The sequence below is a fragment of the Gasterosteus aculeatus genome, chromosome 10 (assembly GCF_964276395.1).
Source record: "Gasterosteus aculeatus chromosome 10, fGasAcu3.hap1.1, whole genome shotgun sequence".
NCBI classification, from domain to species: domain Eukaryota; kingdom Metazoa; phylum Chordata; class Actinopteri; order Perciformes; family Gasterosteidae; genus Gasterosteus; species Gasterosteus aculeatus.
This window is the reverse complement of record NC_135697.1, coordinates 4,692,860-4,709,671: the sequence shown is the minus strand read 5'-3', so window position 1 is coordinate 4,709,671 and position 16,812 is coordinate 4,692,860. Positions and strand designations below refer to the sequence as shown.

Genomic DNA, 16,812 nt, shown 5'->3' with positions numbered 1-16,812 from the left:
GCCTGTAAAACTAAGTTATAATTAGTTCAGCTAAATTAAAGTCTGCACTCTTTGTGTTCGGGAGACAATATGCACCTCTGTCATCACAGGACACTTTTTTGGCAATTGTTCAGGTAAAGTGAGTGAGTGAGGGTGAGTCTCCCTCCGGCATAAAGGCCTCTGATGTTGAGCCGGGGGGGGGGGGGGCAGGAGTGGCTGACAGTTAAGCCTGCTGCTGTTAACCCCTTGCTACTCCTCAAGGATCCGCACACACTTTTACAGGACTCAAGTTTTAACACAACAGGCGCGCGCACACACACACACACACACACACACAAACACCAGCTACCGCACACAACCCTCCAGCGCTGACGTGGGCTTGAGGTCGGTCTCCGTTTTGGAACAGCTGGTTTCCATCTGTGGTTCCCGTTGCTCTGGCTGCTGCTGCTGCTGCTTCCTGCTGCCCTTCACCAGTCGCCGCTCTGTGAATCGGAAGGAGAGCACAGCCTCCGCCATGGACGTCCTGACAGCCTGGGCCGTCACCAACCCGGCGGTGGCCCGGCTCCTCTGGGTGCTGGTTCTGGTGCTGGCCACCCTTCTGGTCTGGCTCTTCTTCTTCTGCTGCTACAGTTGGAACCAGACATCCTCGCCCTCCCTGGAGCGGTACCTGGCAGGTAGGTCCCCCCCCACGCCCCTCCTTACCCCTCCCCCACCGCTTCAAACCTCTCTGGCGTTTTACCTTCAGCTCAGGCTCTGTTTCACAAGGAGGAACTCTCTCTCTCTCTCTCTCTCTCTCTGTATTCCACAAGTCCGGTAATTGTAAATTGCTAGTGTTTCCTTTCCAAACCTGCAGAGTGCACATTTTCCATATATATTTTTCCCAGCTTGCGTTGGCTCTGCATTCGTTCTGAAGCTTGAATGTTCCTTTACCCATGTGAGAGAACACAAAGGGTCTTTCATACTGTTCAGTGCAATAAAACATCTTTATTTTTAGGCCATCTCATGCATAGTTTCTGCAGGAGCTGGAAATTACACGCTGTACACAGAACTTCAGAATGTGAGCCTCATGTTACGTCACGTGTGCTGCATGACGAAGTGACATGGTGTCATTGCAGGGTCCCGGCAGGAAACGTGGATATTTGATTCTGTCACCTCTACTGCACTACACACATTTTTAAAGCAACGCCCTTTATTCCACATCACACTTTTCCCCAATACCAATACTATCAAAAGTAACAAACTGTGTTTTTTTTCATACAGTGATGGCAAAGCATTCCAAATCTAAAGCGCCGGCCCAGGTGAGAAATTCCCATGAGAACAACTGTTTTAAAGAGCTCCCTCGCTTGCACTCAAGGTGTTAGCACCTCATGCCCCACATTCCTGTATGACAACTTTCAAGTCCTGTTAAGTACAGCCTGCGCTCATCCTCTCATCCATCAGCAGCTTGTAACGCCCACTTTGGACCCCAGAAGTCCTCGTTCACCTGCAGTTTAAGGGAACACACGAGACCTGCAAGCTTCATTATTCCTCCTGCTTAATCATTCTATTTCAATGGTGTCACATTATTGTATGTTTTTGCAAATGTGGGAATGCAATATGACGCTTTAATCATATGTGAATTTGAGACCTTTTCGAGAGGTGGAGTTGAACTAGATTGGTGTTGCTTTGAAAACAGATGCAACATTATTCAGTTTGCTATGAACCTGCCTGCAGGCTTCAGGCACAAACAGTCCCATCAGTTGATGCTTTTGGAATTCACAAAATGCTTGGAATGGGTTCTTTAAAACAGGTCAACCGCATTTAAGGGAACAGTGTGTATAATTGAGGGGGATCTCATATTCATAGCTATTATTTATTTAGGGTTCATTCACAACTGTGACCACTCACATGAGAGAAGTTTCAACGAGTAGCAGTCTGCAACCTCGCTGCCAGATGGCGCCAAATCCACTGCGCCTTTTAAATGTGTAAAAACTGGCAACACGTCTTTGTCAACTGTTCAAAATGTGCTAAACTATTTGTTCAAGACACAAAGAGATGTAAATCGTAATGAGTTTTAAATACGGTTTTACAGTGTAATGAGCTGAGTGCTAACCTGTTGCCGATGGTAACCCTCGCATGGCAATGTTGCTAACATTTGCTCATTGGCCTCGTACCGCTGTGTGGATCTTCGACTTCGGAGTCAAAAGTGTTTAAATGTAAAAAAAAAACATACCAAATGAAGGAATGCTCAAAAAGTTTGTCCTGATGGAAACACAAATATCCAACAATAACATAAATCACAAACATCGACCACATGGCGGTGCGAGAGTGAAAATCAGGTCATGGCTGGTCAGCTAAAAGCACTTCTGGGAAATTCAACCTGCACCGTGTCCTACTTTTGCATTTCATGTTGTGATGCCTTTAATGTTCCCAGCATCAGTCACACTGTTTCTTTTATAAATAAAAGGAGGAACTGGCTTCTGACGAAGCTCAAAAGGACCACAATTTTTCTCACAATATACACTCAACGCCCTCCCCAGCTTCTGCCCCCTGTTGTCACATCCCGTTGATCATACCATTCCCATATGATCCATGTGCTGTCCTATGAACTCTCTTAGGCTCTATCTCGACTCCCGAGTATCTCTCAAGTGGGCCCGTGTCCCACAGAGGGGTCCTGGCCCGGCTCCGTGTGTCTTGGCACCGTCATAATGAGTGTTGTCGCCCAGTGGAGAAGCACTGTGCTGCCATTGTGTGCGATTAGTTTGAGGGGCTCTCTGAAATTGGCTCTGTGAGTGAGGCCCTTTGTCCGCTTGGCACCGACGCGCCAAACAGAGGTCCATTTCCTCCAGCGAGTGGACAAAGAGACATGTGAGGTCTCAGTCAGCCGAAGTGAGCTATTAGTCTGTCAGTTTCAAATCGCACAGAAGACAAATGCCTCCAGACAAAAATACGTTGTACCCAGATTTCAAAGTATACGACAGTGGAGAACACATTGCTCTCATTGTGGCAATAAATCCTGTATGAGCACGCACTTCAAGTCTCACTGTGAGACATGTCATTATGATCGTATGTCTCTTTCAACAGCCGCATGAATGCTTTTTTGTCACACCGGCATTCCTTTGGTTATAATTTGCGGAAAACGAAAGGTGCTGTGGCGAGAGAGTTCAAAGCAATTCGTTTTATAAATAAATGAAGTAGAGAACTTTTTCTTAAGTAAAAGCAAGTTAAGTAAGAATTGTACATAATTCAACTTAAGTTCTGGAACTGGTAAACTGGAAAATGTTACTTTAGAAAAAGTTGGTCACATGGCACCACTGTGTAAGAAATGCTGTATTTTGACACACAATAGTCTGTCTAATGTGTAAGCTTTACAGCAGATATACTATAATGATTATGTCAAGTGAGACAGTAACAGAAATTAAAAAGTTCCATCTGCAATTTGAGCAGAAAGAACAAAACTCATTTGTATCACAATCAACGGCCTGTGATTACGGAGACTTTTTTATCAGGCTCAGTCTGTGCACTTCACATATCTGGAGGTGCTTTTTCATTGGTGAATCTTCCTCAAAGCAAAGAAAAAAATAAAAATAACGTGTACAGTGTATGTGAAACTAAAAACTGGAAAGTGAAACATAAAAATCTGTATGTCAGAGAGGCAGCTGGGACTAACTCTGCTGTGATTTAATTAATCTTAAACATTTATTGTTGTGGTTCCAGAGGAAGAAAAAGCCCAAAGAGAAGCCAGCTGCTTGTGTCCAGTCCGGGGAAGCTGTGGTGAAGCAGCCGGTGGCACAGGACACACCGTGTCCGGCAGTCAGGAAGAGGAAGAGACGACCTCAGAGAGTCGCCGTGGAAACGGTGACGGCAGTAAGATCGCAGAAGGTGAGGAACGTTTCTCTGCTGTGAGTCACCAAAGGCCTTGTTTCCTTAGTTAATATTAATTTATTCTCTTTGTGGACCTCTTAAAAGTTTACATTTGTTAAGTCATGGTTCTGATGTGCAGAAATAAGGAATGCACATTGATTTTAACATTTGTACTTGACCGGGATAAGTTTGCTTTGGTATATGTGAATACCTCAAAGCAACAGAGGACAGCTCCTTCTGCCAAATATTGGAGTGTCTTGCAAATTAGGCAATGGATCAATAGTAAAGATTTGTCCACCGGTTACAGAATATATACTTAGATGTGTTCTTTTCCTCCAAATAAGTGCATTGTAATGTGACTTGATTGAGTGATGTGTTCTTTTACCAAGCTCGATATAAGCTGATCATGTTTTTGTGCAGTTAGTTGTGGTTATTTTTTTTTTTTGAACTAATCTCAGGCATCATGTAAATGTGTCCATGGACACTTACACGTTTAGGAGCAGTATGGAATATTTTGATAAATAAATAAGTACATGAATAAACATGGGGAGATACAAAAGGAATTACGCAAAATAAATAATATCCCTGGGTGATCATCCTGCACCTTCCCTTCCTCTCTGGCTTCATGAAGCACTGACGTTCAGACCTGATGACGCGTTGTTTCTGAATACACGACTCCTCCGTTCACTTTGATTCCCTCGACTAGAACTGACAATGGACAAACAAGCAACGCATCATTCACGTCGTGGTGATTACATAATGGCCCAGCATGACTCCTTTTACTTTGGCTGGTTACAGCTCGGCCCCGTTTGGAGCAGGATGACCCAAGAGCCCAAACAAAGGAGACGGAAAAGATTTACTGATTGTTGGTCGTTTACATTTTTATAAAATTAAAGTTCAGTTGGTAGGCACTGTAACACACAGTGAATGGGATGGACTGGATTGCTAGCTATAATTCAGTCGTCATATATTCACTGAATAAGAATGTGGTGTGTCAAATTTGGGAAAATATTACTTTTGTACATCAAAATATATATTTTAACTTGAGGAAAGAATATATAAGTTCCAATTATAGTGCAGCTTCGGAGTTTATATGCACATTTCAAGCCTTTTTTAAATTTAAAAGTACACTTGGTTGATATGGAAACGTGAAATAAAACAAATCTGTCGATAGTCTTTGTTTCATTTAACCCTAAAATATGTTTTTCAAATGTGCACGTATACTTTATTTGGACAATTTTGAGAAAAACACAACCACAACAACATATTCGTAGGAATCAATATGATCACAGTGTGTTTACTATCACAGCAGCATCTGTTTCCACACACAGGAAAGATGCTGAGCTCAGCAGCACGTTCCCTCCCTCTCTAGTTCAAGGAAATACTATTCTATGTCATTATAACGGATGTACGGTTGATTCCTTCACATAAGAGCAGAATGGGAAACAAAAAAAATGGATTTCGCGATTTATATTCCCCCATCAACTCAAAGTGAGATCATCCCGGTGCGACGTGTGAGGAAGCCTCAGCCTCCGCCCGCCGCAGTCAACCCGATCCGCGCTCAGTCCCTCGCGTGTGCGCGCCGAGCGTGCGATCGGATCTCTCCTCTCGTCCCCCGCGTGCCCGTCGTGGCTGTTCAGCGACAATCCCCCCCCCCCCCCCCTTGTCGGCCCCGGATTGGTGCAGGTCGGATCGGCTGAACGTCCCGCACGGCCCGGGACGCCGCAGGACGCAGGCGCGCCTCCCGCTGCGGCGGTGAGGAGGATGCTCCTCTAAGTTTGAGCGGATCTAACTGGGACCGGTCACCGCCACTGCACTGACATATTTGTTTTTCCATTCATCTGGGATCGAATACTGTGCGTCACCCTGGATATTATTAGCGTGAGTAAAGCAGGGATTCATATTCATCATTCATGTTTTGCCGCATCGCCCACGCTGGAAATCATATGATTTGAGTGTCATTTAAAAAAAAGCGGCACATAAAATAATCCGACCTGCGACCACTGTATTATTATTTTTTTTTGCATTCACCTCTCGGGTCTCTCCTCGCCGCAGCTCAGCGACACGGATTTCAGGTGTGGTGGCGACGACGCGCAGCTCAGACATTGCAGACACAATTTACACAACCATCGCACCCACCCGGGTGTTTTTTTGGGGGGGGGGGGGGTGCACAAGTCTTCTTTGGAAAGGATTCAACAATAATGGGAGACATATCATGTCAGAGCCTCACACACCACTTAACTTTGTTCCATTTCGAAGTCTGGAGAGTTCGAGCAGCATCCCCCTCACGGCTCCGCGGGGTTGCCTGGTAACAGCGCAGCAACCCGGTCCTCTCCATCTCGCTCGGGTGAGGGCCAATGGCAGCCCGGATAGGTGCATAGGTGCAGGAGGAGTAAAGCGATCACTCGAGGTGTTAGTAAGTCAAGTCAGCCGTTTAATACTCTCTCGTTGTGCATGAGAGCTATGGATATGTATCTTTGCTCCCTGAATGTATGTGCCTCGCCTCTGAGGCAACATAGTCTGCATTTTCTTTTAGAGTATCGTATATTTCTCACGTGGCCCAAACACCAACTACTGTCGGCCTACTAGTCGAACCCTGGCAAGTTGCCCAGGGGACCATTCGCATCAATGAACAGGCACAGGAAGGTAGAAAGCGTTGCTGCTCTTCATTCAGAGTCAGGCTGCATGACGTAATACGCGGATCGCACCTTTTCCTGAAAAAAACTAAACCTCCCCCACAGGTCGAGCAATCATTTTTCAATGTCATGATATCGATGTTCCTTCATTCTTAAAAAAATGTTTTTTCGAGGCGCTCTTTTGTTGAGGCATACCTGAATCGGATACAGATGCAGTACAGCTTGAGGGAATTAATAGTTTTAGCGGTTCAAAAATAGCATCTGTATCTAAAGCCAGAATGTGACCCTGAAGTGTGTTGCACCGCAGAAACTACACCACGGGACTCGGGTCCTGTCTCCCGTCCAATCAGAGAGGCCGCGGCGGTGCAGTCTGCGGCCGCGAGCAGCGTCCTGAGCCCCGGATGGTGACTCAGCTGAAAGGATGCTGGGAGCGCGGTGACGTGTGTACAGAGCATCCGCATCTGCAGCATCTGTTTTGCTGCTGTAACAGCTGTAACAGCTCCGCGCAACACCGAGTTTATGTCCTATGCACTTAATCACAATATAGATTATCCAAATATATATGTGATATTTTGTGTGGTGTGTGGCCATAATTCTGTAAAGCTGTAAAGACTAATTTTCGCACAGCGCTGGATCCAATTTCACTATTTTACATGTGTAGCTAAATTAGTTTACATTCAGAATGATCTCCTGTTAATATTATGGTTGGGCTATCAATTATATTTCATCAATTAGACGTTTCGAGCGTTGCATTATGGGTTGTTTTTAGCCTGCTAGCAGCTCATTCCGTTACCAGGTGTTTGTGAGCTAATTGGTCACCACGAAACCTCCTTCGGGTTCATTTTAACCTCCTCATTGCTTCTACAGAGGACATTTATTAATAAACTCCACCGGGTCCAAAGTCTCAGACGCAAAATGTACTTTAAAAAAATGTTTGTCAGGTGGCCAAGAAATACGGTGTCAAAGAAAGACACGCAGGAAGAAGGTAAAGTTAAGTTAGCTAAGATAACTAACATTAGTTACGTTAAGTTAGGTAACATTAGCAAACGCGGGGGCAGCATTTCGTGGTCCCACTATTTATTCCTTCTAAACGCTTACGAGAAGATAAAAACACGTCTGAAAAACAACGACTACTAAAAGTTACTCGTGTCGTTTTAAGTAACCTGTCAAACAGCTGGACTCGACCTAGCGTTAGCATGTTGGCTAAGCTAACGCCAAATATGTTTACGAATATTTAGCTCTGTCAGATGGTCCAATAAAGCAAAGGACTCAGAAACACCAGTTTGTCATGTTTACCCTTCGTAGTTAACTTGTTTGTTCACCCTTAGTCTTAGTTTACCACATAATTTGTTGAATCTGAATGTGACAATACATTTAACGTTAGTTTAAGAGTTTGATATTGTTTTGATATTTGGACTGACGTGATTTCTAGAGAAGTAAACCTGCCTCACAACAACACAGAAGAGATAACAGGAATTACAGAGACCCTCCTGTCTTGAGAAGTGTTTTCTTCCTTGATGCCATGATTATCCTTTTCTCCTCGCTCTGTCCATCCAGACTATGGAGGAGGGGAAGGAGAAGCCCAAGAGGAGGCCTCTGGTCAGGGCCGCGTCGGAGGAGAGCTCCAGCGACCTGAGCTCATTGGGTCACTCTCCATCTCCCGGGGACACGCTGCCCTGGAACCTGCCCAAACACCACCGCATGAAGCGCTCCAAGTCGGCCTCTGGAGATGTGCTGGAACCCGCGGAGAGGGCCGTCATCCGCATCGCAGGTAAGCTGCCCTTTAGACGAATGTATCCACTAAAAAGTCCTTGACTTGTTGACTGTTCTTCATTACATAACTGTGGTACATCTAGTGTGCACCACAGCCACTCACACGCTCACTAGCAACTTTAAACTTGTAGTGATTTACTGAGGATGTTTATCACGCTGCACCTGCCTATTAGGTTGACTGCTCGGCTTAGATCCATCCATCTGAATTCACTAGGGGTCAACTTGCTAGGGAGGTTCTGCACACGTGAAGACGTGGCTCGCTGCCTCAGCACTTCCTTTGGTGGGTGTTGAGTCCATACTGTCTCTTAGGACCACAAACACCGACCTCCCCCTTTCCCTGCTTGTCTTCCTGGTATTGGTTTTGTGGGATGGGATATTGCATCGGTGTTGTGTGACTGCCTGCTATTGTCTCTGCACACACATTAGCATCTGAGGGAGTGTATTTTAGCAGAACTGGTCGATTTATTTCTGGAGTTTGACATTTCTACCTCAATCTTCTTCTCATGACTTTCTCTTCTTCTCATTTCCTGTGCACAAGGTCGGCGCTAAAGCTTAATCCCACAAAACAGCAGAGTGATACTAAATGAGTCGTCAGTGAGACTGGTAACGTCCATAGCTGGGTTAAAAATGAGGTTGAGGGTACAGTTTGGAGGTTTTGGAGAGGTAGGAAGTAAAGCAACACACTGTTGTGAATGGGGGATTATTTGGCTCATATCTCAGCCAGAGATGCACCGTGCAGTGTCATCCCCGCTCCCACAGCGTGGAAGAGGAGTGCAGTGTTATTGCAGTACCAGTGAATTGTCCTACATTTCATCCAGGATCATCGCTGAAGGATGTTTACCACATACAGGACAATACAAGGCTGTAGGACAGGATGGGGAGGGAACAGAAAAGGACCTTTTCTTTTCAATCCTATTTTGTCATTGTAACTTTTAGATTAGTCTAAAATTTATAAATTATACCTCTTAGGATTCCTATAGTGTTTAGGGTCTCTATAGTGTTTTTTTTCAACAACAATCAACAGTAGCTTGTCAACAACATGTCACCGCTCTAACCACAGTTCCCTTTGTCGTTTATCATCTGTTCGGGCTGCTATCTATTTATTTTGGCAGCCAATGAACATCAATATTAGGATGCTAGCCGTGTTAATATGCATGAATAATGTCAAACTGACCTCCCAGACGCAAAAGACAATGCAGAAACGCAACAACAATCTGTCTCCGCCCGGTCGTTGTGCTGTTACCAGTGCTCTTACGGTCTATGATGAGATTCTGTGTGTCTGATACAAACACACAAGTCCCGAAAAATGTTTTTTTAATTAATTTTCAATGTAAAAAAAGAAATTCAAAAGGGAAAAAGGTTCCACAAGGAAGTCCAAATATGATGACAGCGTAGATTGTTAACGGAGTCAGTAGAACATCCTGGGTCTGCTCGTAAAGATAAATTATTCACAACTGCTTTCAACGTGAGGCTTTTTGCAGTTTTTTTGAGAATATCACTGTGTGGATTCATTGTTGATTTTACAGTCTTACCCATGGCTGCTTTTTTCAGCGGTTTGTAAGAGTTTTTAACTAACCACTTTTATTTTCCCCAGGCTTGTCCCAACTCTGCCCTAAGCTGTTTCAAATAATGAGGACTGCTAGCGTGTTAGCAGACAGCGCATACCTACTCTAAAGTATCAGTTGCATGCGTCACAGTACTGTGATCGTTCTCATGCTCGTGGACCAGGCCAGAGGTGTTTTTGCAGTTTACACGCTGGACACTAGAGGACAGCATCCCATAAAAGTGCAGTGTTCACTGTTCACAGTATCTTTAATGGAATACTTGATTCCACATTTTTTAAATTTGCATGCATTTCTTTTCATCTCATAGAACACATTTGCATTGTTGTGAGGTGTCAAGCAGAGTGAGAGGACAGAACGTTCAAACTGCAGATAAATAACTTGATAAGTACAGAATGTAATGCATTACTAGCATTAGTTTGTGTAGCAAAGTGAGGCCTTCTGGCACAACGTCGCCTACTTCCAAGAAGCACACAAAACACCACCAGACGTCCGGCACTTAGAAGTATAGAACAATATCATAAGGGATGGTGGGCTGTTGGCCACCAGCAGACACGTGTTGGTCTCTGATCATGTCAGTGTTACTGTATGTTGAAGCCATTGAGCACCACCCTGGTTTTAACTTTAATTAACAAAAATAAGATCAATAGCATGAGCCAAAATAAATGCTCTCATGGACCAGATCACAGATTAATTTCAGTGGGCACGTTGCTGTCCTTCTGACTTGATGCTGTCACACATTACACTGCTCTAGTAACACGTCCCTCATAAAATATAAACATGCGGATTGAACATTTTTGGCACAGTAGCACTGCGAGGATCAGGGCGTGCGTGTGTGATTTTACTAGCTGTTTTCTGTTACCTACTCTGCTTTTGCTGCGTGGGGTGAGGGTCTACAATTGGGGGTAAATATGAATTCTTGTCAAATTTACAGCATTTCTTTCATATCCGAGCAATATTGGTCTTGTCACTTAAATATCCTTTGTTTGAATCTATGTCAAATTGGGATTCTGTGACTCAGAATCTTTGGGAAATCAGGCGTGATTTAAACCTATGATTAGGATTTAGGCTGACGAGCGACAAGCAGGTTACCAGGCGAGTTGTCCAAACACAAAGCAGTGCCAAAAAGCAGTCAATGGATAGTGAGGGGACAGTTGCATCCTTTCAGTGCCGTGTTGCTGTCGTCTTTTCTCTTAGCCGGGAACATGAGTTAGTGGCACAGCAGGGCCACAGAGTCCATGTGATGTGTTATATGAGCTACACTCCTATGGCTGCACACGGAGCTGCATACTATTGTGATTTTTAGGTATTTTAAATCATATTTGCTTTGTTTTATCAGATAAAATGCTTCTGTTTTACATAGTCAGTTTGACAGTTTTTTTCCCCAATAATGTCTGAACATTTCTTATAAGTAATGATAATAATGAACAAAATCAACATTTATCATCATTTCGTCAGCCATCGTAATTGTAAATGAGTTCCTGGAACTCATTAAGATGAATAACAACATAGTTATCAGAACTTCACGATTAGGTCATAACTTACTGGTTGAGAAACTCAAAGTTGCAAAGCAGCACTTGATTATTTACTGTAAGTGACTCCGACATTTTTTTTTCCCAATCTTCCCGTAAAGTATTTATGCCATTTTGCAGTTTCAGTCCGATGAAACCCTCGGTCTCTCTCCAAGCCGAGTAAACAAAAGCTCCCAACTCTATGAGAAACTGATAACACACACACATGTGCTCAGGCTGCAAAGAAGTAGTTTGTTGCTTTTACCATTAGGAGTGTAGCTGCATTACTATTTGGGACTTTAATGGTGCATACTGTCAAGGTCAACATTATTATTGCCCAACTGGAGATTTTGGAGACGGTACTCGAGCTCTACGGATGCTTACCGACAATTACACACACTGCGTTTCCCCCTTTTTTTTTTTGAAGGTAGTGAAATTTGTTTCCTCATCTTTTGTCTCCCATCGCTGTGGTCGTAAACTTCACACACATGGTTTGTCTTTGAGGGATGTGATCCAGCAATGAACCCATTGTTTAGTTCTGTAATAAAGAGGTGTGGTCATCTGGCATTAAAACGTGAAAATGTGTCATTATGTAAGGGAATATGAGGTGACTTTGAGGGGTTATGATCTTGGAGTTTTTAAACCTTTGAATTGTACAGGTTCCACTTGCTCTAGTTTCTCCAGAAACGTAAACTCAAATGACCCACAGCTCCGTCATTTGTTTTTTTCATTGAAGTAGCCATGTGTGTCTATCTGGAGTGGAGTTGGCCCGTGTGGTGGTTTGTGGTGTGTGTGTGGGGGGGGGGGGGGGGGATCTACTGGTATGCTTCAACTGGTGTTTCTATCTTTGGTGTGTGTGTGTGTGTGTCCGTGTCTGTCCCTTTAAGGGGAGGGTCTGATAAGTGCGTGCGTGTGTGGGTATTTCAAGCTGAGGACGGGAGCGGTGGTGGTCCGGAATGAAACCTACAGTTTCAGAGGGAAAGTTGTGAGTGAGTGTGTGAGTGAGCAGGTGGGGACAGAGGGTGGAAAGTCTTCAGACAGAGGAAGGTGCCCAGCATCAGCCAGGCCATGTCTGTGCCCACGTCCGAGCCAGCTCAGCGGCTGTCAGAGGAACAGGACTATGTGCAAGCCTATGAGAACGTCAGGGAGAAGTATAAAGGTAACCGAACCCCTATCCCCTGCTCTGCCCTTCTCCTCTTTAGTGACGTTCACTGTACACCACAATATGTGTAAGTGGGAAGTTTGGTGGAGTGGGTGCATGCTCCACAGAGCGTAGATGTTGACTGACTCACTGGCAAGAATTGGTTTTATATTGATTTGCACTGTTGTTTTAAGAAGGCTTTACATGGGATGCAGAAACAGGAAGTAGTATCTTCTTTTTTGTTTCAAAGATCTGTGGGACAAAGTTGTATTTATAGTTTCAGACAGTGATACAGTGTCCCTTCATTCCTGTTATATTTTAAACTACGCTTCCTCAGTGGTGATTATTGAGTGGAAAGGAAAGACATCTCCACGAGATGCAGGAGGCTGAGTCGTGTCTTTCGGTTAAGCAATCCAACACCAATAAAACACAATCCCGTGTCCCCCTCTCTGAGCCGGCAGCCTTTCTTTGCATGCTGGGGAATCATTGTGGGCCGAGCACAGGGAGGGCAGACTTTTGGCCCTTGGTTCCTTGGCACGGGTCCAACAGAGCAACGTGAGTGATGGCCGCTACCAGCCAACATGACAGACCTTCCCCTGATTATGTCTGCAAACACAATGCTGTGACTCGATAGTGTTGATCGTTTCAGTCGGGTCAGCCTCGAGGTGTGCCCTGCAGTTCATTTGCTTACTTGATTCACACGTTTAAGTTTGACCAATGCAAATCTATGGAGGGAATCATAACCTGTGCAGCAGATTTTTAAAGACTCTTCTGCTGGTTCACGTATGCACCAAGTAGATGAGTGTAAAATGTAGCTAATTAAAGCTTCTACAGATAAACCGGTGGACAATGCGATCACACAAAGTTCCAGTTGACCGATGTTCCAGCACCCTTCCTTGTCCACGGGGCACCCAAAATATGAGCCTCATGTGATGTACCAATATGGTTCTGCATACTACGGCATTTATAAAACTGTATTTACTTTGGACCTTATTTGTTTCCACTCCAAACTTTAGTGCCAGACATCAGCTTGAGTTCCTGACCAGTTGCCTCTTTCCTCTATGGGTCCCTCTCAACTCAATGTGCAATCAAATTACAGCACATCTGGAGGTGATTTGGGCTGGCGCAGTGGTTGTGTGGAGCAGCTGTACTCTAACGCCATCCATCTACACAGTAGGGCACAAGTATAGTAGCAGCTCTCTTTTTGTGTAGCCAAGAATAATTTGTACTATATCAAGCAAGGCCTTGTTGCCTGGAGGCAGCATGGATGTTTATCTCCAAGTCAGTCAAAAATAGGCAAGTAATAAAAGCAGAAATGTATAACCGTGGGCACGATTTCCAGCCCCCGTGCAACAGGCTTTAAATAAGGGGAAGTGGGCCTATCCTGTGACTCTATGCTGGGAACAGCCTCATTCCATCCGTTCTCAGTCTAGCCCTTGTCTTCCCATGCGGTCGCCTACTCTGCATGTCACTGCCGTGTAGCTCTGGAACCAGTCTGCCCCACCCGCCCCGTCACAACCTGTTCCTCTGCCAACGTCTTGCTCCTACTCTTTCTTATTGTTGGTCTTTTGGCCTGACGCTATTTGTTTTAGATGAGTGTACATCCAGAGTGAATGTGAAGGTTTGGACACATCTGGTGTTGAGTAGAGAGGGAGGCGGTGTGTTAAAGAGTAAAAGCTGTGTCATCAAATGTTCCTGTGTTTAATTTGTTGAAGGTTACATCTCCAAATATAATGTCATTCATGAACTTGATGACACTATTAGTTATTTGGAAGCGGTTGTAAACATTTGCATGGATAATCGTAGTGCAAAGGACCATAAAAGTCTGAACTGATGGTACGACGGTTTTCACTCAGGGATCTGATCAGCACAAAAGAGAAAAGTGAACTTTTATAACTCAAGTCATAGTTCCCTCTTTAGTATTTTATAAATATTGCTGTTAATCTCCTTCAAACATTTGGATTTAATCCAAGTTTCTTCTTCTTCATGCGTTCTGGATGATTTTCATTTTGTATAGCTTCCTCCGCTGCTGACAATGATGGATTCTCTTCTATTTGTATCACTGATGTTGATGATGCTGGGAGATATCGGGTCCTCAAAAAGTATGCGTCAACTACCACTTGTATTTAGAGGGTGAATATTTCTGTTTTTCCCTGACCAAATGTCTAAATGTCACATTGATCAAGTAGATATTTGTGTCTTGTGTGAGATTCCTTTGGGAATGATTGCGTGGTTGAGTGCAGCTCTGTGTTATAACAGGAACTGAACAGATCTATTAGAGTTAAGCACGCAGCTCTGCTTTAAATACTCAAAATATATCCCAGGAGTTTAGACTCAAAGCAACTCCTGACATTTAGCTCAGTGAGAAGTTGCATCAGAAAGTTGCAACAACAGACTTCGCTTTACTTCTTCACTGTTACAAGTGATTGCAAAATCCAAATATTAACAAACAAACAAAGCTCCTCAGATTTTGCCGTTACAGCAACTAACTAAATCAGACACGTGGGTTGATTATATTGTTATTCATTGGTTGTAGGTGCTGCTCATAGTAACGACTGAGCTGCATGACAGCATCTGTGTAGCACAGCCGTACTCATAACGAAGCTAATAGCTAATCTACGCAGGTTCCATTCACTTCCTCTATGGTGCGTTCAGGCTCCTAACTGTTGAAATGGGATTTGGTGACAGAAAATGAAGGTCTTCATGACGTGTTCAAGAAAAGTATGTTTTCACAACCTGGTTAATTAGTTATTGAAGATTTTAGAGATGTACCACTATGACGACAGTAACAATGTTAAACGATGACATTTAGAATATTTTATTTGTTTTGGTCTTGTGGGTTGGTTTTGGTTTAATAATTAACAAGACAATGTTTTCTTTTTCGGACGTGTAAGATTGGCTGTGGGGCAAGTGGCTGAAAAAGCTTATTGTAAAGCCCTGAGGGGGCTACTGTTCTACAATATACTCAAATCTATGTAAAAAACAAGTCCTAAAAACAGCGCCGTTTAAAGCCCAATTATTTAATGCAGCAAAACCGGACCATCGTTTACAGCCACATTTATTCAAGTTACAATCTTCAACGTTGACCTAAAATAGAAAATAATCTGCCCTTTTTCTCCCTGTTGCTCATTTGCGCTCTCTGGTAAACTGTGAAAGGTTCCACGAGACAATCTAAATTAACTTTTCCCCGTCCTTTTGTTTGCTCTCTCAGGTAGAAGTCAGTGTGTGATTAAATCCAACCGGCCAGCGGAATTCTAGATGCATTTACTGTCCCACCTTCTTAATCACTCGTAAGTGGGCCAAGGCTTTGGGAAACCTGCAGATACAAAAGATCCTATTTTTATAATCTGACTTAGTTGTGTGTGCGTGAGAGAGTGTGTGGTTGTGTTTGAGTGTGAGAATACCAACAGAGTTAACTTCTAAAAGGGCTTTGATAAGTTAATCTTTTGAATCACTTTTGAGTCCGCAGAGAAGCGCCCTCCGCACTTGACTTCCAGTACTGGCCTCAGATCAGTTTCATGCAACTTGATCTGAAAATCAAAAATAGCACTAGTCCTCAAGTAATGCACTCGTGTTGTCCACATAGAAAAGGACTAATATGCACCCGTGCATGATCAAAACACTTTTATCAAGGTCAAGGATTTTAGTTTTAAAAAATGAGCCAGCGTCGCTGGAGGAGGTTTGGGGATTGGGAGAAAATATTCAGCTTTGTTGTGTTTCAAATATGAATTAATGAATTACAAATGACCTGATTAAGAATACAAATATTTCTGTAAACGTTGTCATCCGTCTGTTTTCGTCCAGTTGTCATGCACATTTTCAGCAAACTTTAAAATTTTGGAAATAAACACTATCCAGAAACTGGTTTGAAATGCATAAACTACAGGTGTGTCACGCCCTCTGTTCTCTACCACAGTCTATGTTCTGTACTTGTCCAGATACCTCATTCATCTGCACTGACTTTTTGCAGTTTATTTCGCCGCGTAAACTCTCGTTCCAATGGACCGTCTGTCTTCAACCCTAAAACAGGCTCTTATTATAAAACCACTCTTCACTGGGATTGGTTCTTCTCTAGCTGTTGGACGTATCTGTGGAAATTGTCAACGCATGGTTCTTTAAGCGGCGTTATTTAATGTCGTCCATCAGTACTTGGGTCTCGGTGCCCTGCGGTTGGACAGCAGTCTGTGTGCGTGGTTGGTCCAGAGGAAAGTTCCAGTCGGGGAATTTTGATTTAGTCCGCGTGCATGAACCCAGAGACGTGGGTGTTATTTTGGAGGAAAAGCTTGATGCCTGACGTGGTCTCCGTGTCCTCTTCTGGCTGTCCAAGAGGCCGTCAAAGCCTGGGAACGTTCAGACCAACGCCATTG

At 43.9% G+C, this 16,812-nt stretch overlaps 1 protein-coding gene across 8 annotated transcripts in view; it reads left to right on the top strand.

Annotated features, from left to right (window-relative positions):
- Nucleotides 1–349: 349 nt before the first annotated feature.
- Nucleotides 350–16,812, top strand: part of pleca (plectin a) — an 80,275-nt gene continuing 63,812 nt past the window's right edge. For 2 of the 8 annotated variants that reach the window (XM_040188222.2, XM_040188220.2), the window contains exons 1-4: nucleotides 350–653; nucleotides 1,240–1,277; nucleotides 3,676–3,840; nucleotides 8,016–8,229. In XM_040188222.2, the coding sequence (XP_040044156.2) occupies nucleotides 494–653; nucleotides 1,240–1,277; nucleotides 3,676–3,840; nucleotides 8,016–8,229 (577 nt within the window). In that variant the 5' untranslated portion in view covers nucleotides 350–493. Of the gene's footprint in view, nucleotides 654–1,239; nucleotides 1,278–3,675; nucleotides 3,841–5,432; nucleotides 5,704–8,015; nucleotides 8,230–12,206; nucleotides 12,464–16,812 lie in introns of those variants that run through there. The other 6 variants (XM_040188221.2, XM_040188219.2, XM_078080817.1 and 3 more) reach the window with 5 other exon arrangements.